The sequence below is a fragment of the Patagioenas fasciata genome, chromosome 1, assembly GCF_037038585.1.
Source record: "Patagioenas fasciata isolate bPatFas1 chromosome 1, bPatFas1.hap1, whole genome shotgun sequence".
Taxonomy (NCBI): Eukaryota; Metazoa; Chordata; class Aves; order Columbiformes; family Columbidae; genus Patagioenas; species Patagioenas fasciata.
This window is the reverse complement of record NC_092520.1, coordinates 154,216,077-154,234,396: the sequence shown is the minus strand read 5'-3', so window position 1 is coordinate 154,234,396 and position 18,320 is coordinate 154,216,077. Positions and strand designations below refer to the sequence as shown.

Here is an 18,320-nt window from a genome sequence, read left to right as displayed (position 1 = left end):
AAAAAGTCACAAAGTCAGTTTTTGCACTCAAGTTGGCATTAGGAGACACATTTTTGGTGAGAAGGGGGCTTCTGGAGGAATATGAGGACTATTGTCTTCTACTGTTTCCCAGAGCACTGATGTGAGAGAAGGCGTTGGAATGTTGGAGGTCTCGTACAATGACATACATTGTTTAGCAGAGCAGCATGGATTTAATTAACAGTTGACCCTATTTTATGTCCTTAGCGTTGGGAGGGTCAGCATAACCTTGTTACAAATAATTATGGTGTATTTTAAAAAGCAGTGTCTAGTTGAAGTGCTCTATTTGTGAAGAGCCATTGGGGCTCTGAAACACAGCTCCGGTAGTGACATTTTCCTGCATAGATTTGTTTAGGTAATGTATAGGCGACAGATGTACTGTTCTTTTTGTATTTAATGGAGTATGCTTCAGAGAGCTCCCTAAAGTACTTGCTCTTTTAAAGTCTTTTCTACAGTTTAATATTTACTTTTAAATAAGAGCTCTCTGCTTATAGATAGCTTTAAAACAGCCAAATGGTTTTCAGGTGGCACTTGGAGACTCAACTAGAAAACATTTCAATTTTTTTGTGTTTAGTCTATTTTGATTCCAAAGTACAATACTTCAGCTATTTATTTGGTCCCAAAAAGGTTAACTACAAGAAATCTGAGAGGCAGCTGTTACTAACTAAAATGCTACTACTTTTCTTCTCAAAGAAACTGATGGAATTAAAAAAATAGATTTTTTTTTTGTCTATTTAAAGAGAAATTGTCCTTCTGATAATTCATGAACAAGAGACTGGGGACTATCTGGAATACAGGGATGTTTTCTGTAGACTTGTCTCTTCCTGAAATCTAAGTCTTGAGCACTAATCTAATTTTAGGACAATATTCCTAGAATATGTTTGTTCTCTCTGAACATTTACATTGATGTTTGGGGATACTGCATCTTAAACACAATTCTTGCACTTTATATCAATACATTCTTGTAAGTTGACTTCTTAAAGATAAAATTATCCTGTTTCTGAAATTTAGGTTCAACTGCAGGTTTGTCTGCAACACCTCCCGCCTCTTTGCCTGGGTCACTCACCAATGTGAAAGCGTTACAGAAATCACCAGGACCCCAACGGGAAAGGAAATCTTCCTCATCCTCAGAAGACAGAAATAGAATGGTAAGGGAAAGATGAGCTATTTTCATTCATAGTATGGTATATTCATAGCACAGAAATACTACACATCCATATTTTTCTCACTTTTCTTTCATCAAAGCCTTCTGAAGTATTTTGAAGATGAGTATGGTAATGATCAAGGACTTTAAGACAATAAATAATGGAATATGGAAATTGCGGAACCGATATATAAATCCTTTATATAATTTACTATTCTCAGTTTTATTCCATTGCACCCAAATATCTTGGCATGCTTCGTATTATAATGCAAATTGCGCTTCAAATAACAGCTTAACATTTCCCACCATGATTCATGAACTTTGAAAGTTCTCTAGTGATTCTCAAATGTAACGATACATTAAAGTGTCTGCATTTTTTTAATTACTGGTTTTAACACTGCCAGAAACACATGGTACATATTTCATGTCAGGAGGAAATAATGTAGTATACCTCTGTGCTGAGCTTTTGTGTATGGCTGACTTGAAAAGTCAAATGCAGTATCTGAAAAATAAAGTTATTTCAGGACTTAATGATATGAAATACTGATACCATATCTTTAACAAACGAGCTGTTTTCACAGACCTTAACGCACTTGCTTTCTTCCTTTTTATTGTTTATGCATATATATAAAGAAAACCCTTGGCCGACGGGATTCAAGTGATGATTGGGAGATACCAGATGGACAGATCACAGTTGGGCAAAGGATAGGATCTGGATCATTTGGAACGGTCTACAAAGGAAAGTGGCATGGTACGTGGCCACCATGACAAACAGTTACTGTTAAGCACACAACATTGCCTGCTGGGGGCCACCGGGCTGGAAAGCAGCTTTGCAGAAAAGCGCCTGTGGATTCGGGTGGACACCCAGTTGAACATGAGCCAGCAGCATGCCTGTGCTGCAAAGGCTGATGGTGTCCTGGGCTCCATTAGGCAGAGCACTGCCAGTGGGTTGAGGGACCTCAGCACTGGTGAGGCCACACCTGGAGGTCTAGGTCCAGTCCTGGGCTCCTCAGTACAAAAGAGACACGGGCATACCAGGGAAGTCTATTACAGAATCACAGACTGGTTGGGGTTGGAAGGGACCTCTGGAGATCATCCAGTCCAACCCACCTACTAAAGCAGGTTCACCCAGAGCAGATCGCACAGGAATGCATCCAGGTGGGTTTGAAGATTTGTAAAGATGATTTTTAAAATTAATAAGTAATATGCTAAATAATAATGTTAGACCTTCAAACTGTTTAGAAACTTAACTCTTGCGTGTTCTTCTGAATTAAATTGTTAGGGTAAAGAGGAAACCTAGCTGCTAGAAAGGCTGAAGTGTCCTTCTTGATGAATGAAGATTTCAGATGTGTATTTGGAAAGCTTTGACTTGGCTAGGATTTCTCAGAATAAAATAAGAATAGTGTTCATATATTTTACAGGATATTTACCTATTTTAATATTGTAGTGGTTTATTTCACAAAAGCTAGTGAATAGTGTATCTCAGTATCTCTGATGCTCTGTGTAGCATTTTCTCAATAGACGTATATGTATCAATGAGACTTACTGAAAATTGCTGTTTTAAAGGTGATGTGGCAGTGAAAATGTTGAATGTCACGGCACCCACACCTCAGCAGTTACAGGCTTTCAAAAATGAAGTAGGAGTGCTCAGGTAAGCAGATTTTTAATGACATAGAATAACGTGTCTAGATTTTTATGCTTCATTAATCACTGAATTTTAGATTTCCATTAGAACACATTGGTTTTATTCTTCCATAATGATACTTCAGGCAGAAAATATAACTTGTCATTCTAAAATGTTTCTTTGTATCCGCCGCTAGTTCTTCCTTCCCCTGTATGTGTTTGTCTGTCCACCTATACTGTTAATATATGTATGTCCAAACACTTAAGACAGGACTGGCTTTTGCTATTTTACTATTCCCAAGGCACAGTCAAGCCCAAGTGTGAACTTTAGGCCTGCCTTTCCTCTCATCCACATTTTGAGATTGAAGGAGAGCATGACTAATTGTTAGTTTAGAGCTACGGTGCTGCCCGTATTATCTGTTGTTTAATAGTTTCTGTTTGGTAGCGTTGACTTCACTTTGAGTTTGTTTTTTTTGAACGTATTTCCCATAAAGTCATTTCTTGATTTCCTTTTCTCATATCTACTGCTTGTGCTTTCCCAGAGGAAGTGTTTGTCTTGGGTCTAGTTCTTAAAAGAGAATCCATCCACAGGATACAATAGAATATTTATTGGGGAAGACCATTAGCATCCAAATGCAGTCTTGAGCATAGTTCTGTGTTAAGAAACAAAATAGAAAGAAAATTTTTGCCTCTGAGAAACAAACATGTTGAGCTGGGTACCTTTGCTGGAGGACCATCCCCAATAAGCCACACAGTGAAAAGGGGTTGGTCAGACTGTTTCCCCAGAAAATCTTAGTTCCAAAAACTCCAAGCCCATAGTTGTGGAAATGGAGGCTTTCTGAGGTATGCTGTTTCAGACTTCTCTACATTTATTTTTTACATGCCTGCTCAGGAGAACCTAATGCAGTTAAAAAAACCTCGTATTTCATACCTAGTCCAGATTTTTGCTGGCAGTCCCATAGCTGGAGTCCAGCTTTTCTCCGTTGTTGATCATTTCAGCGCTTTCAGTAAATAGCTGTCCTGTCCTTTGACTCAGACAAGGAAGATTTACCTGTAGTTGTGCCTTTTCCATTACGCTTAATAGTTACGCTCTTAGCTTTGAGGTAGCACTTGCAAGAAACTGCTTATTTTTTGCTCACTCAACAGTTACTCTCAGCATCACTTGACAAATCCTTGAACCTCAAAAAGACACATTCACATAGTATAGAACTGTCCTAGTCTGCATTGCCGAGGGGAGAAAGGGGGTCACGCTCTAGGCTCCCATGTTAGTTTTTTAACATAAGAAAATATAAAGAGCTCTCTGATCTTCAGCAGCAGCACGTATTTAGGAAGCTACCACAGGTTGTAAACTTGGTGTGTCAGGTTTCATCAACAGTGACCTGACTGCCGTCAGTACCGAGCTGTGTTGGAAGAAGATTGACCATTTTTCCTCAGCCCCTGGGACAGCTATTATAGGAAATGCTCCAGAATTCTTAGGTGTCTTACCTTTGTAATCTCTCATTGGTATGTTTGGAGGTATCTAGTTCTTCGTGTCCATTTGATGATGATAAGAACGTGATTGACTTTTCTTAGAGAGTGAAGAGAATCTTTCAGATTTCAGTCTATCAGTAGATTCTTACAGGCCTTGAATCTACAGAAATATCTACTGAGAGAATCCTCTCTGAATCGTTTGTTGTGAAGTTGTTCTGTCTGGAGTTGTTCTGTCTTTGGAATAGGTTTGGTTTAATCTGGCCAGATCTCTGTGGTGAACTGCAATCTCTCACAGTGCTGTTTGCAAATGAGTTCGTATCATAACCTTACTTATTTACAGTTTTCATACTTGTTTCCATCCTTTCCTCTATGTTGACTCCATAGAAAGTACAAAATTCTTGTCAAATAAAGTACTAAGAAAAACAGAAGCCTTGTCAAGGAAGTGTGTTGGTAGTTTCTGAATGAAAGGGTTGCCCTTCCTGGAAGCTTTTGAGACTGGAATTTCATTTTGGATGTCCTCCTTATGGGCAGCAACATCTTATAGCCAGATTTGGATTACAAAAAAGCCGAGCTGCCTGCAAACCCTCGCTGTCCCATGGGGACCTCTGGTAGCAGCGTCTTCTGAGTAGTCCTGTGCTGGGTGCTTTGCAAAAGCAAGAGGAAACGGTCCTTACCCCAGAATAGCTATTCTGTGTCATTATGATAAGAAAGGCTAACTGCTGAATTAATTAATTCATTAAACTGAATCTAGGAACAGGTTATCATATTATCTGAGTAAAAGTTAAGATTGACCCAACAAATTCTGTTTGGAAAGATACGTTTAGACTGTGATAGATCTGCCTGGGTTTTTCCTGATTTCCTGATCCTCCTGATTTCCTTCTGGTGTATTTTTTTTTTCTACAGGAAAACACGACATGTGAATATCCTGCTTTTTATGGGTTATTCAACAAAACCCCAGTTGGCTATTGTTACACAATGGTGTGAGGGGTCCAGCTTATATCACCATCTACACATCATTGAGACCAAATTTGAAATGATCAAACTAATTGATATTGCACGACAGACTGCACAAGGCATGGAGTAAGTATCATATTATTTGTTTGCACATGAGCATTGGGGCAATGTTTACTTATCCTCTTCACACTCTGACTTGACATTGGCAAATAAGGCCACCTGTCTGCTCACTTTGCCAAGCCCATGGTCCTGCCTTGACTATCAAAGCATTTGGTGAAGTGTTTATGATTTTGATTAGTAAAAGAGACTTTGTGTTCTCTTTTTGGAACGTACGGAAATAAAAATCATCAAGGAAATATAACCTTAGAGAGTAGAATAGAGATAACTAAGGCGTGGTTAAACTTTCAGTCTTGTGAGCAAAGATTTCTGTTCCAGGCTTTACGATTTTCACAGTACAGATAGTCGTATGGTAGGACACAAAACGTAGTTTAAAAAGAAATACCCTGTGAATGAAAGGATGGAATCCTGCGACATAAAACAGAAGGCTGTGTTAGCAAAAAGAATAATTTTTTTTTTCTCCTTTTCTTATAAGTATTGTAGCTCTTTAAATAATAGGTTCCAAGATTTGAAGGAAACATACCTACTTTGTTCTAAGGACTGTAAGTAATCCGTACTCCTGTAGAGGGCAATTGAGTGAGTTAGAATTTACAAAACTAGCCCAATATTGCGTGTCAAAATCAGAACACTGATTTGTACGATCAGATAAATCGCCCTCCTGCTGGGAAGCCACTGTGATGATTGCAGTTAGTTGTGCCATTTTTCTATTAAGTCTGCTATTATACTTTCAGTCAAGAGGTGTGGAGGGGTTTGCAGCAACCAGCCTCTGTTAGTCTGCTCATCTCCCCAGGCTCCCTCTCTAGGTAGTGGAGCTGCAGAAGCTGTTTTATGAGTGTGATTTGAAACAGAGACATAAATTGGGGCTTTTCCAACAGGTTCGTGCCAGCCTCATTGACTAAACAAGAGCCAAGGGAGACTAGTTGCCTAATTTAAACTGTATCTATGCCGTGGAGCAAGTATTCTCTGTGTCCCCTGCAATCTATTTATTCAGTCTACGATCAGGGGATGGTTTTTGCAGTTCCATACTAAAAAGCAGTCAGCAGACTTGAGTACACAGTGGGACTGGGAAGCACATTTAGCCTGTGCAATTTAGAAGCACCTTACCTAAAACACCTTGCCCACAAAGTGTCTTGACAGTCGTCATTAAGGCTGGGAGGCAGAACCTTCACCGCTGAATGGCATGTCAAAAACTACTGAAGTTCTTTTATTTTTGTTCTGAATATTGAGTTAGGACTGAAAAGCTGAAGTTGGTGCATAATTATTATTTCATTCTTCAGTAGCATCAGGTTTGAGCTAGAAATCGAAGGTTTGTTTTATGTTTGTTTTTTTTCCTGTGGCTGTTGCAGGAACTGTCATGGGTGACTGAAGTTTTACCAGCTTCATTAATATGTGCAGTTTGAATATCTACAGAATTTGTGTTTCAGTAATACAGTGAATTTTGAGTTGTTGATTAGTGCAGTATCATTTAACCCACCTAATCTATGATGTTTCCTTTCAGTTACTTGCATGCCAAGTCAATCATCCACAGAGACCTCAAGAGTAATAGTATCCTTTCCCAGAGACGCGATTGTGGAACATGACAGCATTCCTGGGTTTTGTTTTGTTTTTTCTTCTGCCAGAAATGAGCTTACTCATGTGGAAAGCTGTTCATGTGTGAATATTTACCGAACTGAAATTTCGTTGAGAAGGGGTAATATGACTAGTAGCAAAGTAAGGAATACTTAGCATGTCTGTTAATCTGATTGCAGTAACATAGCAAGTTCTGTTGTGGTATCATAAAGATTTTTTCGTCATTTGGTTTCTACATGCAATGAAAGATTATGGCAGTTCACTCATGGAATATTTTCAGCTTCTTGTACTTGGCATTTCAAGAATGTTCTTGTCATTTCAAGAAAGCCACCTGGGCCATAATCTGTTCAGCCCTGGCCAAGTCATTCCTTCTGTAACCCTTAAATACTGTAATTCACCATGCTGGCTGCTTAGAAACCTACATTATATTAAAGTCCCTCAGTAGTGGGGAATGGTTAAAACTGTTATGTCTAAAATTGCAAATTTGTAGCTGTTTACTGTTCTTGTAGGACAGAACCAGTACTGCTTGTTTGTTTTCCCTTAACATTTTCCCCTCAGATATTTTTCTTCATGAAGACCTCACAGTAAAAATAGGTGACTTTGGTCTAGCTACAGTGAAATCCCGATGGAGTGGATCCCATCAGTTTGAACAGCTGTCTGGATCTATTCTATGGATGGTAAGCAAGGGGGAGGTGGTGTGTCTGGTCCAACAGACTTAACTACCTTTGACTAAAGTTTCTAAGACTGCCCCTCCAGCACACTGACATACACAAGCTGTCTTAAGCTGGAAAAGACAAGATGTATTATGAAGTACAAGTGAATGCTTTTCAGTTCTTTAAGCACAGGTTTTCCAGTAGTCAGAAAAAAAAAAACAAAACAAAACAAAACCAAACACCACCTTTAGTTTCTTTAGCTCTTATTCTGAGGTTTAAACTGAAAAGAAAATGGTGGCTAACGAAAAAAGGTATATGACTAATCCAGGCTTGAGGAGAGGGTGAGAAAGCCATGGAAAACATCCTGCAAAGGAGGAGAGGAACTAGCTCAGCCAAAAGCAAGATGCTCTTAAGTTTTAAGGATTCAAGCATGGTTACTCTCAAGAGGTCATACAACTTAATAACTCTTAATAAGAGTTATAATTATGACTTCCTGTGCAACTCTGCTTTCTCCTTTTCTCCCTGAAAAAAGTGAAGGCTCTGTTAGTTGGCATTCTTTTCAGTGTTCTTATAATTCCAGTCACAAAGTAGCTTCTCAGTCTGGACAAGGTCACTTAGTTTTGTCATAGAGGAATAAAGGGATCACCAAGTTACAAAGAACTAGTGGATTTTGAGATTCATGTCAACATCCACTCTGTATTAGGACCCAGTAACCCCTGAAGACAAGAGTGGGCTTTACATCTGTTACACTTTGGACAAGTCCATGGTTTTTTTGTTCCTGATGTGTGAGGTGCAGCCTAATGTGATGAAATAAAAACTCTTTCCTTTTATGGTACAGGCACCAGAAGTTATCAGGATGCAAGATAAAAACCCATATAGCTTTCAGTCAGATGTGTACGCATTTGGGATTGTTCTTTATGAATTGATGACCGGACAGTTACCTTACTCAAACATCAACAACAGGGACCAGGTAAAGAGAGCGTGGGCTTGGGAAGGGATAGACTTCAGTCTTCTGTGCCCTGAAACAGAGTGGTTCAGCTTTGTGAAGTGCATGTTCTGGTGTATTGTGTGTTTGATTTGTGTTTCTGATTCTGATCTTATGAGATTACATTTCTACATTTTCTAGATCTGTCTCTGCCATGTAATGCCAATTTACGTACTTCTCTTGAGGGTTTTCTTTTTTGTTCTTTTTTACTTCAAGTATAGATTTTCAGCTTCTGAGCTGGTTGCCAGGATACTTACTAGGGAGAGAGCAGGTTATTTAATAGTAATCTGGTTTAGAATAGTTCTGCAAAGGCAAAATGATCCTCCATATGTTCTGTTATTCCTCTTCTCCCCCCGCCTTTCCCCTTGCATTGAATAATAGTTCAGCAACAGGACTGACAAAATGGAACAGCAATCATCTCACTGAATGTTTTATATTCATTGCAATGTTGAGAAATGCATGCACCATCTAATTGAATTTCAGGATATCATCATTTCTCAAATCCTGCTTGATAGAGTATATGACTTTCCAGAATGTGTGAATCCTGTGAAGAAAATTACTTAATTGTGAACAAATATTCCATAAGTCTAATGATGTCACGCACCTGCAATGTATCTTCACAGGACAGGCACATTTGAAAAGGCACGTCTGATTCATTATTTCTCTGTCTAATCTGAAAATAGTATCTATGCATCAAGATCTTTAGTGTAAACTATTCCATGTCTGGGCGGTGTTATATTTATGTTGTATCTGTGTCCGCATCCCTTGTTTTTTCACCGTCAGTACTTGAGAATTGCAACCATAGCAACGTTCATCTGTGAATGCCATTTTATAAGGCTGCTTCCATATTTGTCAGAACACTTCATCCCAATTCATCAGATTTTGAGTTACTCTTTATTTTCTTTTTTTTTTTTCCTTTTTTTTAAAAAAAACTTTGGAAAGAAGGAAAATGTCCAGATGCCTGGATGCATATAGCCTTCTAAAAGCATTATTTGGGCATTGTTTTGGGTTTTACCTTTTGAGATTTGAAAGATGAACCCGATGATGTGGGTGCTCACAGTTGAATGCTGAAACAAATCTTAAATTGCAAGTGAAGCCAACATATAAAATATGATCTAATTTCTTGAGTTTTGTCACTCTCAGTCTATTGTCTGAAAAGATGTAAATATTGCTCACTCTGTGTTGATGCATCTACATTAGTTACTATGACACAAGTGAGATTCTTAGTGAGCAAAACATTGTTCTTGTTACACCTCAGAGTGTTTATCTCACCTTAACAGATTTTTCTAGACAGACTCGGACTGTCCTTGTAGTGATGTTCTCTTTTCTCTAGCTAAAATAGAAGCTTAATCCCTGTATTATTTGCAAAGTATTGGAAACATAAATAATAATGAATTTTGAGTAATTTCAACTGAAGTATCATGGAATCATAGAGTCATAGAATGGTTTGTATTGGAAGGGACTTTAGGGATCGTCTAGTTCCAACATTGCTGCCATGGGTAGACACCTTCCAGTAGAGCAGGTTGCTCAAAGCCCTGTCCCCTGACCTTGAACACTTCCAGGGATGGGGCATCCACAGCTTCTTTGAGCAACCTGTTCCAGTGCCTCACCACCTTCATGGTGAAGATTTTATTCCTCTTATCCAATCTAAATGTACCCTCCTTCAGTTTAAAGCCATTACCCCTTGTCCTTGTAGTGTAATTATTTAGAAAAGAGTAACTTCTAGATGATGGCAACTCTCATTGCCGCAGAGGTAAGGGACTGGGTAGAGAAGTCTTTACTATGAGATACAGCTCTGGCACATGGGGATTTCTAGAGAAACCATATGGGAGTTTTGTACTCCTTCTTGATGCCAACACAGATGTGACTGAATCAGAAAGTTGAAAAAGGACCAGGCTTGTGTTAGTATAAATAACATGTATAGCTTGCTTGAGATACAGGGTTTTTCTGTGAGTTTGTTTTTATTTTTTTGCTAGTGTCAAGATAGGAAACAGTTACACTTCATTAAATATAAGGTATGATACACCTGCTGGGTCTGCCTGAGTGTTCAGAAAAGGTAGTGATTATCTGCTGCAGCATGAATGGATCTTTGATTAGCTAGTTTGAAAGGGCTTTTTAGTGTCAGCACAACTGCAGTTCTCAAACGACATGGCATTTGACCTTGCCTTGACATGATGATGTTTGATTTCTTTTTTTTTTTGTTATAAATATCCAAGAGAGCATTAACTTTATTTATACTTTGCTTTCCTGGTTTCTATTACTTTACTTTGTTTTATGGTTAAGTTTTATCCTTAAATGAAATATGAGCCTTCCATATTCAAGGAATTAGCCTAAAAATACAAAGCCTGTCTGTCTCCTCTTCTGCAGGGGAGAGGCAGTTTCTCTTTTTCTTTTGCATTTTTTTGGGGAGTGGGGAAGGTAGTCAGGTGTCAAGAGTAAGCTTTTGTGGTGGAAAAAGTATATGAAGGAAGTTATTCTCAAAAGGTAAGGGGTTTTCGTATCTGAAGCCCGTGTGTTTCTTAAAATACTCTTCAGTGTGAACTTGCTGTTGACTTATAATATAAAACAGATTCTTTATTTTTACAGAATATTTATTTTTAGGCATTCTGTTCCTGCCACAGAGTTGCTTTTTCTTGTTTTTGTAACAGCTTTTGACACTGAAGAACTGTTCCTTAGATGGTTATTGCTATAAATGGTAACCATTTACTAGCATTCAGATTTCACAGAAATGTCTCTTAGGAGGAGGAGGAGGAAAGATCTAGTTTTTTTCTCTGTATGGAATAGGTTAGCCAGCATTACTCTAAGAAACTTGGCAATTTCAGTACCAGATAGTGTTTCCTGGGAGCAGAAAACTGGCTGCTTGGACTAAAATGGTCTAGCAAAATGTTCTTCTTTGTTTACTGTTCAGTTTATGGACTCATCATCTTCCCCTTTCATCTTTTTTTTTCCGCTTAAATAAAGATAATATTTATGGTGGGGCGAGGATACTTATCTCCAGACCTCAGCAAAGTACGGAGCAACTGTCCAAAAGCAATGAAGAGACTAATGGCAGAATGCTTAAAAAAGAAAAGAGATGAGAGACCCCTTTTTCCACAGGTGAGGAATGTTCCTTTTTAGTTCTCAGTAGACTTTATAATTCAAATATTTAAAATGAAATCAATTATGAACTTGCTGGCCAGCTGAAATGTTTTGATGAGTGCTATAGCGTGACTTCATGAGAGCATTGGGTCAGTACCTGGTTAGTTCTGTTTAATTAGAAATGCTTATTTTCAATTCAGAAAGTAGGCATTAAAATGACTTGTGCAGTTGGAAGAGCATTTATGTGTTGGAGAAAGTTTCAGCTGGGAGGCTGTGAAATTAATAATCACAGTTAGACACACAAATTAGAACTTGCTGTGTATGTTCTCAGAAATCTTTATACACCCCTCCTTGCTCTCCCCCAAGCTATACAAAGGGAAACTGAGAGTCTTGTCACAAAACTTGGTTTATCATGCCTGCTGGGGAAGGTTTGGATTCTAAAAGCTTGAGAGGACCTCATTTTTTCTTTGTTTTGTTCTTTTTGAAGTAACCAAAACGTTTTCAAAAAATAAGGAGCTCCCCCTGCTGGCTTTGTGGTAAAAAGTGATCAAACCCCTGCCAAAGCTGTAGGTATTGGTACTACTGCATAAACAAGGAGGCAAATAAAAGGCCAACCATATTCATTATGCTTACAGAGGGAAATCAGGGTAGCCTTTTAAAGGGGAAAATGAGACAGTTTCTTTCCCAATGTCCTTTTCAGCTTTTTGAGGATACAGACATCAGAGTGCAATGCAGTAATCTATGGGGTTTTTTAAGTTTCTGTTTAAATTGGTTGCAAATATTTTTCTGTAGCTAATGGGTGTTCTGCCTTTGGTTTTAAGAGAGTATTACAAATTCAGAACAACAGATTTGATCGTTTATTTTTCTACTTGTTTTAGATTCTTGCCTCCATTGAGCTTCTGGCCCGGTCGTTGCCAAAAATTCACCGCAGTGCATCTGAGCCCTCATTAAACCGGGCTGGCTTCCAGACAGAGGATTTTAGTCTATATGCTTGTGCTTCTCCAAAAACACCCATCCAAGCAGGGGGATACGGTGGGTTTCCAGTACACTGAAAGGAAATGTGAAGTCATGTGCCTGTGTGTCCGTGTGCTGGTGTGTTCCTGTGCGTGCAACACACGTGTACGTTCTCAGTTCCTACCAGCCATGTTTTTAAGGTTTACTGAGGGAAGGAGGACTCACTTCCCAACACTGAGCATTGAATGTCCCGAGCACAAAGTCTGTGTCGGTAAGGAATGCCCTAGGAACAGCTGGCACAAGAAGAATTGTAAAGTCACGTAAGAGAAATGGGAAAAGTCACTTCAAAACAAGCAAAAATCCTCTGAAGGTGTCAATTGGGTGTCGTTTTTGCTTGCCTGTGTCGTTTTTGCCTAGTTTATTGATTGGAATTAGTTACTCAGGACTGTATTTGTTTTTAATCTGCTCAAGCTATGGTGTTTTTATTTTTTTACTTCAGTTGAGGTAATGATATTTGAGCAATAGGCTTTAGATTCCTCGGTTAGTAATGCTACTCATATGTGGGAAACAATTGGAGAAATAAACTTAGCTTCAAGACTGAGCACAGTCAAAACTTCTTGTGGTCAGCAGAAGTGAGCAGATACAACACAGAATCCAAAGAAAGAGCTTAGCAACATGTGACTCTAATTTGGAAAGCTAAAGTTTAAAATAGAGAACACCCCTTCCTGCAGAGGAGTGGTAGCTTGGGGGTTTTTTAATTTACTTTTTATTTTTGGCCTGCTATAGCTTAGATCATCTCAAAATGTTCTATTACAGTACAACATAGAAGAAATTATGAATCTCTGATTTTGCTGAACTGCAAAAATATTGCTGGTAACGGGCCGTGTATCCTTCAATTAGCACAGATTTAAAATTTAAAAAAAAAAAAAGGTATTTTAAATCTTGAGCATAACCAAACACTTTAAGAGAAAAAGGCTGCTAACACCCATAATAGGAAAAGAGGATTTGAAAAAGTGGTTGTTTTCATGGAAATCAGTATTACACCGCGTTAAGATGAAATGCTTTATTTACTTTAATATTGTTAAGAATACCACTGAGCGTGCTTCTACTCAGTGAGGAATTGGTGGGTTTTTCTTTTTTTACTTCTATATAAAAGCTGCTAGTTTGACTAGAAGTGAATCTGTTAGACTAGATATCTAACTGAGAAAGCTGGACACCTTGCCAAGATCTGTCAGCTCACTTGAAAGATTCTTCTTTCCTCTGGAACATTCCGTTGGAAATGGTGAGCCAGAGTAGTGGTTCAGGCTATATCAGTCTTCGATGTCAGATATGAAAACAATAATGTTTTTGACTATGTTCTTGCGTATTTTGAAATTAGTTGTGTGGTTTTGTTTGTTTTAAACGGCTAAGCTGTTAATTTTCACAGATCCTTCTGCATCGGAAGCAAGCTGTTGCTGCTCTTATTAGGACTTCAAGGGTCAGGAGTGTTCTGAATGGCTTCTGAGTTACATACTTATAGCGAAGTTTTGCATGTTACTGGCAATAATTTTTTGAAATAGATCAGGAATTCAGAAAAGGTTTTCTGCTGTCTGGCAACTGAGCATTTTAAAACAGGAGGCAGAGTTAGAGAGCTTAAAGAGATGTAGGCAATTTCTGTGTTTTCTGGCTGGATTCTAATGGACTTTTTGGCTTCTGCTATTGGAGCAGTTTGGGAACTAACTTTTCTCATTTTGTTAGTCAAGAAAATTCATCTGTTGAAATCTATCTCTATGGAAATAGTTATGGAGGACGAAAGTTGTTATCTGTTTCCCATCTTTCTGGTAGCTTCTCCTCGTTTTGGCAGGCTCATCTTTAAATGAAAACAGGACTTAAAGCGTTATTTTTCCCCTCTTTTTAATTTTTTTTTTTGTACTCTGGGCAGTGAGGAAGAATGTTTCTTAAGGTTTGGAGGTATGGTATTTAACACAAGCTACAATGCCCATCCCAGGAATAGCAAGAGGATGCTGCTGGGTCTCCTGCAGAATCTAGAAACGCACCATCCCAGGCAGAAAAGGCTCAGCCCAGTGGGCTGTCACAGCTCGCTCAGTTCCAATGAGTTACTCCTTGGAGCAGCGTTATCCTCCTAGTTGTTAAGATTGTTCCTCTGTGCGACAGGAACTACAATTGTAGTGGGGGGAATGCTGCCATCCTTAGACACATTTGGCCGCATTTCCTGCGGTGTGGGCAGCGCATTCGAATTCTTCTCGTGTCGTCTGTTTTTACACCTTCAGCAAGGTTTGGGACCCATGGCCACAACGTGATCTTAGCTTCTCACTAAACATTTTATGCAGCCTGAAAGGAGGCTGGTTTTTTGCGGACCATTAACTTTATCTGACATAAAGGCATTTAGGGGTTTAACTTCTGTAGTTTGTAATTGCTGCTTCAGCGAGATTTGGGAACATATGTAGGTTGAAGATGCCGAAATACACCTGTGGATCTGGGTCAGTGCTCTCAAAGGCACAACGCAGCTGTATTGTTTAGAAACGGATACCTAGCAGTCCTGAAAACAGGTCTGTAGAACCTTGGGCTTTTCTGAAGGGGTAGTTGATACTATGTGAGATTCCTTTTTTCTTTACTTCCCAGTTTGCCTTGGTACCATCTAGAAGGACCAGATCTTCATAAATACTGCTCTCTATTCTTCTGAAGATACTAGTTATCCACATCAGTCTATGTTGCAGATTTTTATTTAGCCAGCGGATGGTATCCATACTAGAAGTGCAAGATCCAACAGAAAACTGCCTCTTCATCAATACCTTTTTCTGTGCCTGTGAATCTAATCCAGCCAAGGTGTTGGAATTTGGTGTTTCCTTTGATAAGTCAGTTACTGTCTACTTCCGTAGACGAGGCTGGCACAGGCCTCAAGGGAACCATTCTCCTCCTTACAATTCTTCTGAGAAACATGGTATCTATGCTAGCATAAGGAGTACAGTTAGGATGTTGTCTATACACCTTGGTAATCTCATTAATCCAGATAATTTATACATTTGTGAGAGCAGCGATAAGTAACTGTATCTTAAATCCTTCGGGGAATCAGGGGCAGCAGGTTCTCTCAGACATGTCCTTATAATATATTCTTTGGATGCCACATGAAAGAACTTGTTCATCTGTTTAGAACAGATTTTTTGAAAGTATGCATTTGAAATAGTTTCCACTTGCTTTGCATGTGACAAGTGTGGAAGGACTGTAGCAACTAACTTTTAAGGGCTCCGTAAGAAGTATAGATTTTCAAATGCTGCCCATCCTTTTGAAAGGCATTTCTTTGTTACCAGTCAGAGCAGCTGTCTGAAGTTCTGCTTGGTAAAAAGCACATCAGATATCTGATTCACAAAGAATAAAAATGTCTGTTTGTTTTTTTCACATCTCAAATCACTAAGTATGTGGTTTCATAGCTTCATGATAAGCTGATCTCCTTGGGAGCAGCCATAGCCCAGCTCCTTACCCTTGCACTGGCAGATCCTCTCCAATTCCACGAGTCCGTTCCGTGCAGTTGAGCATGTTCCCCCCACCACCAACAGAGCAACTCTCCAAAAACTGGTTAGAAAACTCTCCTTGCCCACCAACCTGAGCTGGTATTTGTGAGGTCACCTTAGCAGGGCAGAATCAGGATGATCCTGTAAGATCCTGCAGGACAACGGATGTTGGATCACGTTTCTAAAGCTGTCTTCATTTCGCCCATTCATTGCTTTCAGGCAAGACCATCACGTCCTGCTAAAAAACGGTGAATTATTTCATTTACCTCTGTGCACTAAGTCTCAGGAAGAGGTTGCATGTGTTCTCTGTCCCTCTCCTACAGATGGGGTTTCTTTCAGAAGATAAAAGAATCAGCTACAGGCATTTTACATCTTCAGAATAGAAAGGGTGACATAAAGCATTTTATCTGCTTCTCAGAAAGTCCTGTCAAGACCTGTCAGGATGGAGGATTCCTGTATGCGGATAGGTATAGCCATCTACACTCCTCGTCTGGGGAAAGCTGTTACTGGCAACCACATTTTATCCATGTTCAATCAACATAACCCCATTATTAGATGAACATGTTACCGGTTTTGGTCTCCTGTTGATTTGAGATCAGATTAGCACCTGAATTTTGAAAAGGGAGATTTAGCTTGTCGGAAAAAGCTCTTTGCTAAGGTTTTATTTAGATGGAAGAAAAATCTGAAAATCACCTTTTTATAGCTACCATTCTATCTGAAATGCATCTTGACTCCTGATCCTGTTTTTTCCATTCCCCTTTCCCAATTAATCATTCATCTTTTATCTTCTGAAATCCCCATACGACTATTAAAGGCTGAATTATTACCAGAAATGGGCAGAAGGACAAGATGAGTAATGAGGGAGCAATCTCTTGTTTATAAATTGATCTTTAATCAGCAGTTTAGGAAAGCAGACTGCAAAATAAATTAAGTAGAGCATGTTTTGAAAGTGTAGCTAAGCATGAATGTCATTCTTAAAAATGAGCCTCACAGGCAATACTTGATGACATTTTTGTCCTTCTTTTAAAAGAAAAAAGTTGGGGGTTGGAAACTACAAAAATTGAGATGTTTCTAGAAGATATTGTGAAGAGAGCTGAGAGATTGGTGAAACGTGCCAGAGAGAAGCAAGGAAAGCTATCAAATAATCAGAATATTTTAGAGCGAGGGTTTTATGTTGGTAGAACTGGGGAAACGGGCAACTAGACCCCTTGCGAAGCTTTTATTCATTTGTCTTTATAACTTAAAACTGCCACCACAGTCTACCAGGACACGTAGAGCTTGTGGTCTGCCACAGCCCCCTGTGCCAGCTGCCCTTGCGTTAGACCTCGGCTGCGCTCCCTTCTCATTTCCCATGGTGCATGGAGCCTTTTCTCCTCCCTCCCAGCGCTCTTCACATTCCCTTGGATCAGCTGTTGCTACCAGGCCCCGTAGATACCCTTTCTTCCCCCTCCCCATGTAGACTGCTCATCATTTTCTTAGCTCCCTTCTTTATAAAGCAAGACATTGCAGGGAAGTAGTGCTGTCAGTTTAAAATTCTGTTTGCAGGGATATTTCTGGTTTCTTTCCAATATTCAGAATAAGAATCTTAAGAAAAAACAAAATGAACAAAACCCTTGCTCTCAGGAGGATGGAAGGACACCGAGATAAGCAACAATATGTAATGGTATTCACATGTTGCTGTCAAAAAGAACAAACGGTCTCATCTGTCTGCTTACCAGTCCTTCATTTTTAGGAGAGCTTTGATGGGTGCTCTCAAGAAACCCAAAGTTCACGTAGAGCCCAACAAGGAGAAGTTATATGCACATTTCTTTTTCTCCTGAGTCCTTTTGGTTAAGCATAGTTGGACACCCCTCCCTAAAAATCATATAGAACACAGTTTCTTTGTGAGCGGCAGGAAATTTTTGTTTGTCTAAAGTATTAGATAAGAGGATGAGTATCTTAGTTTCGGCTTCTGTTCAATTCTCTGGCAAACTTCTTGAGTCTTTGGACAGTGATTTTACCCTATGCTGTAGTGTCAACATCTCCAGAATGGGACTACCAGCCTATCTCGCAGCATGCCAACAGAATTTCAGGAGATCACTGCATGGGAAAGCGCTGCATAGAATTATTATTTATTCAGTAATGCTGAAGAGAGCACAGGGGTTGCTTTATTCATGGTGCTTCCAATTAGTGAGGCCTAATTTTTGGTCTGGGAGTGAACAGGCAATCTCACCATTCTTATTTTTCTCACAGTAGGTTGCTATGTT

The 18,320-nt window shown here is 39.2% G+C and overlaps 1 protein-coding gene across 2 annotated transcripts in view; it reads left to right on the top strand.

Annotated features, from left to right (window-relative positions):
* Positions 1–18,320, top strand: part of BRAF (B-Raf proto-oncogene, serine/threonine kinase) — an 86,034-nt gene that overhangs the window by 59,236 nt on the left and 8,478 nt on the right. For both annotated transcript variants that reach the window (XM_071798378.1, XM_065839960.2), the window contains 9 exons: positions 1,030–1,166; positions 1,796–1,913; positions 2,729–2,813; positions 5,159–5,335; positions 6,825–6,871; positions 7,454–7,572; positions 8,387–8,518; positions 11,495–11,629; positions 12,490–12,643. In XM_071798378.1, the coding sequence (XP_071654479.1) occupies positions 1,030–1,166; positions 1,796–1,913; positions 2,729–2,813; positions 5,159–5,335; positions 6,825–6,871; positions 7,454–7,572; positions 8,387–8,518; positions 11,495–11,629; positions 12,490–12,643 (1,104 nt within the window). The remainder of the gene's footprint in view (positions 1–1,029; positions 1,167–1,795; positions 1,914–2,728; positions 2,814–5,158; positions 5,336–6,824; positions 6,872–7,453; positions 7,573–8,386; positions 8,519–11,494; positions 11,630–12,489; positions 12,644–18,320) is intronic.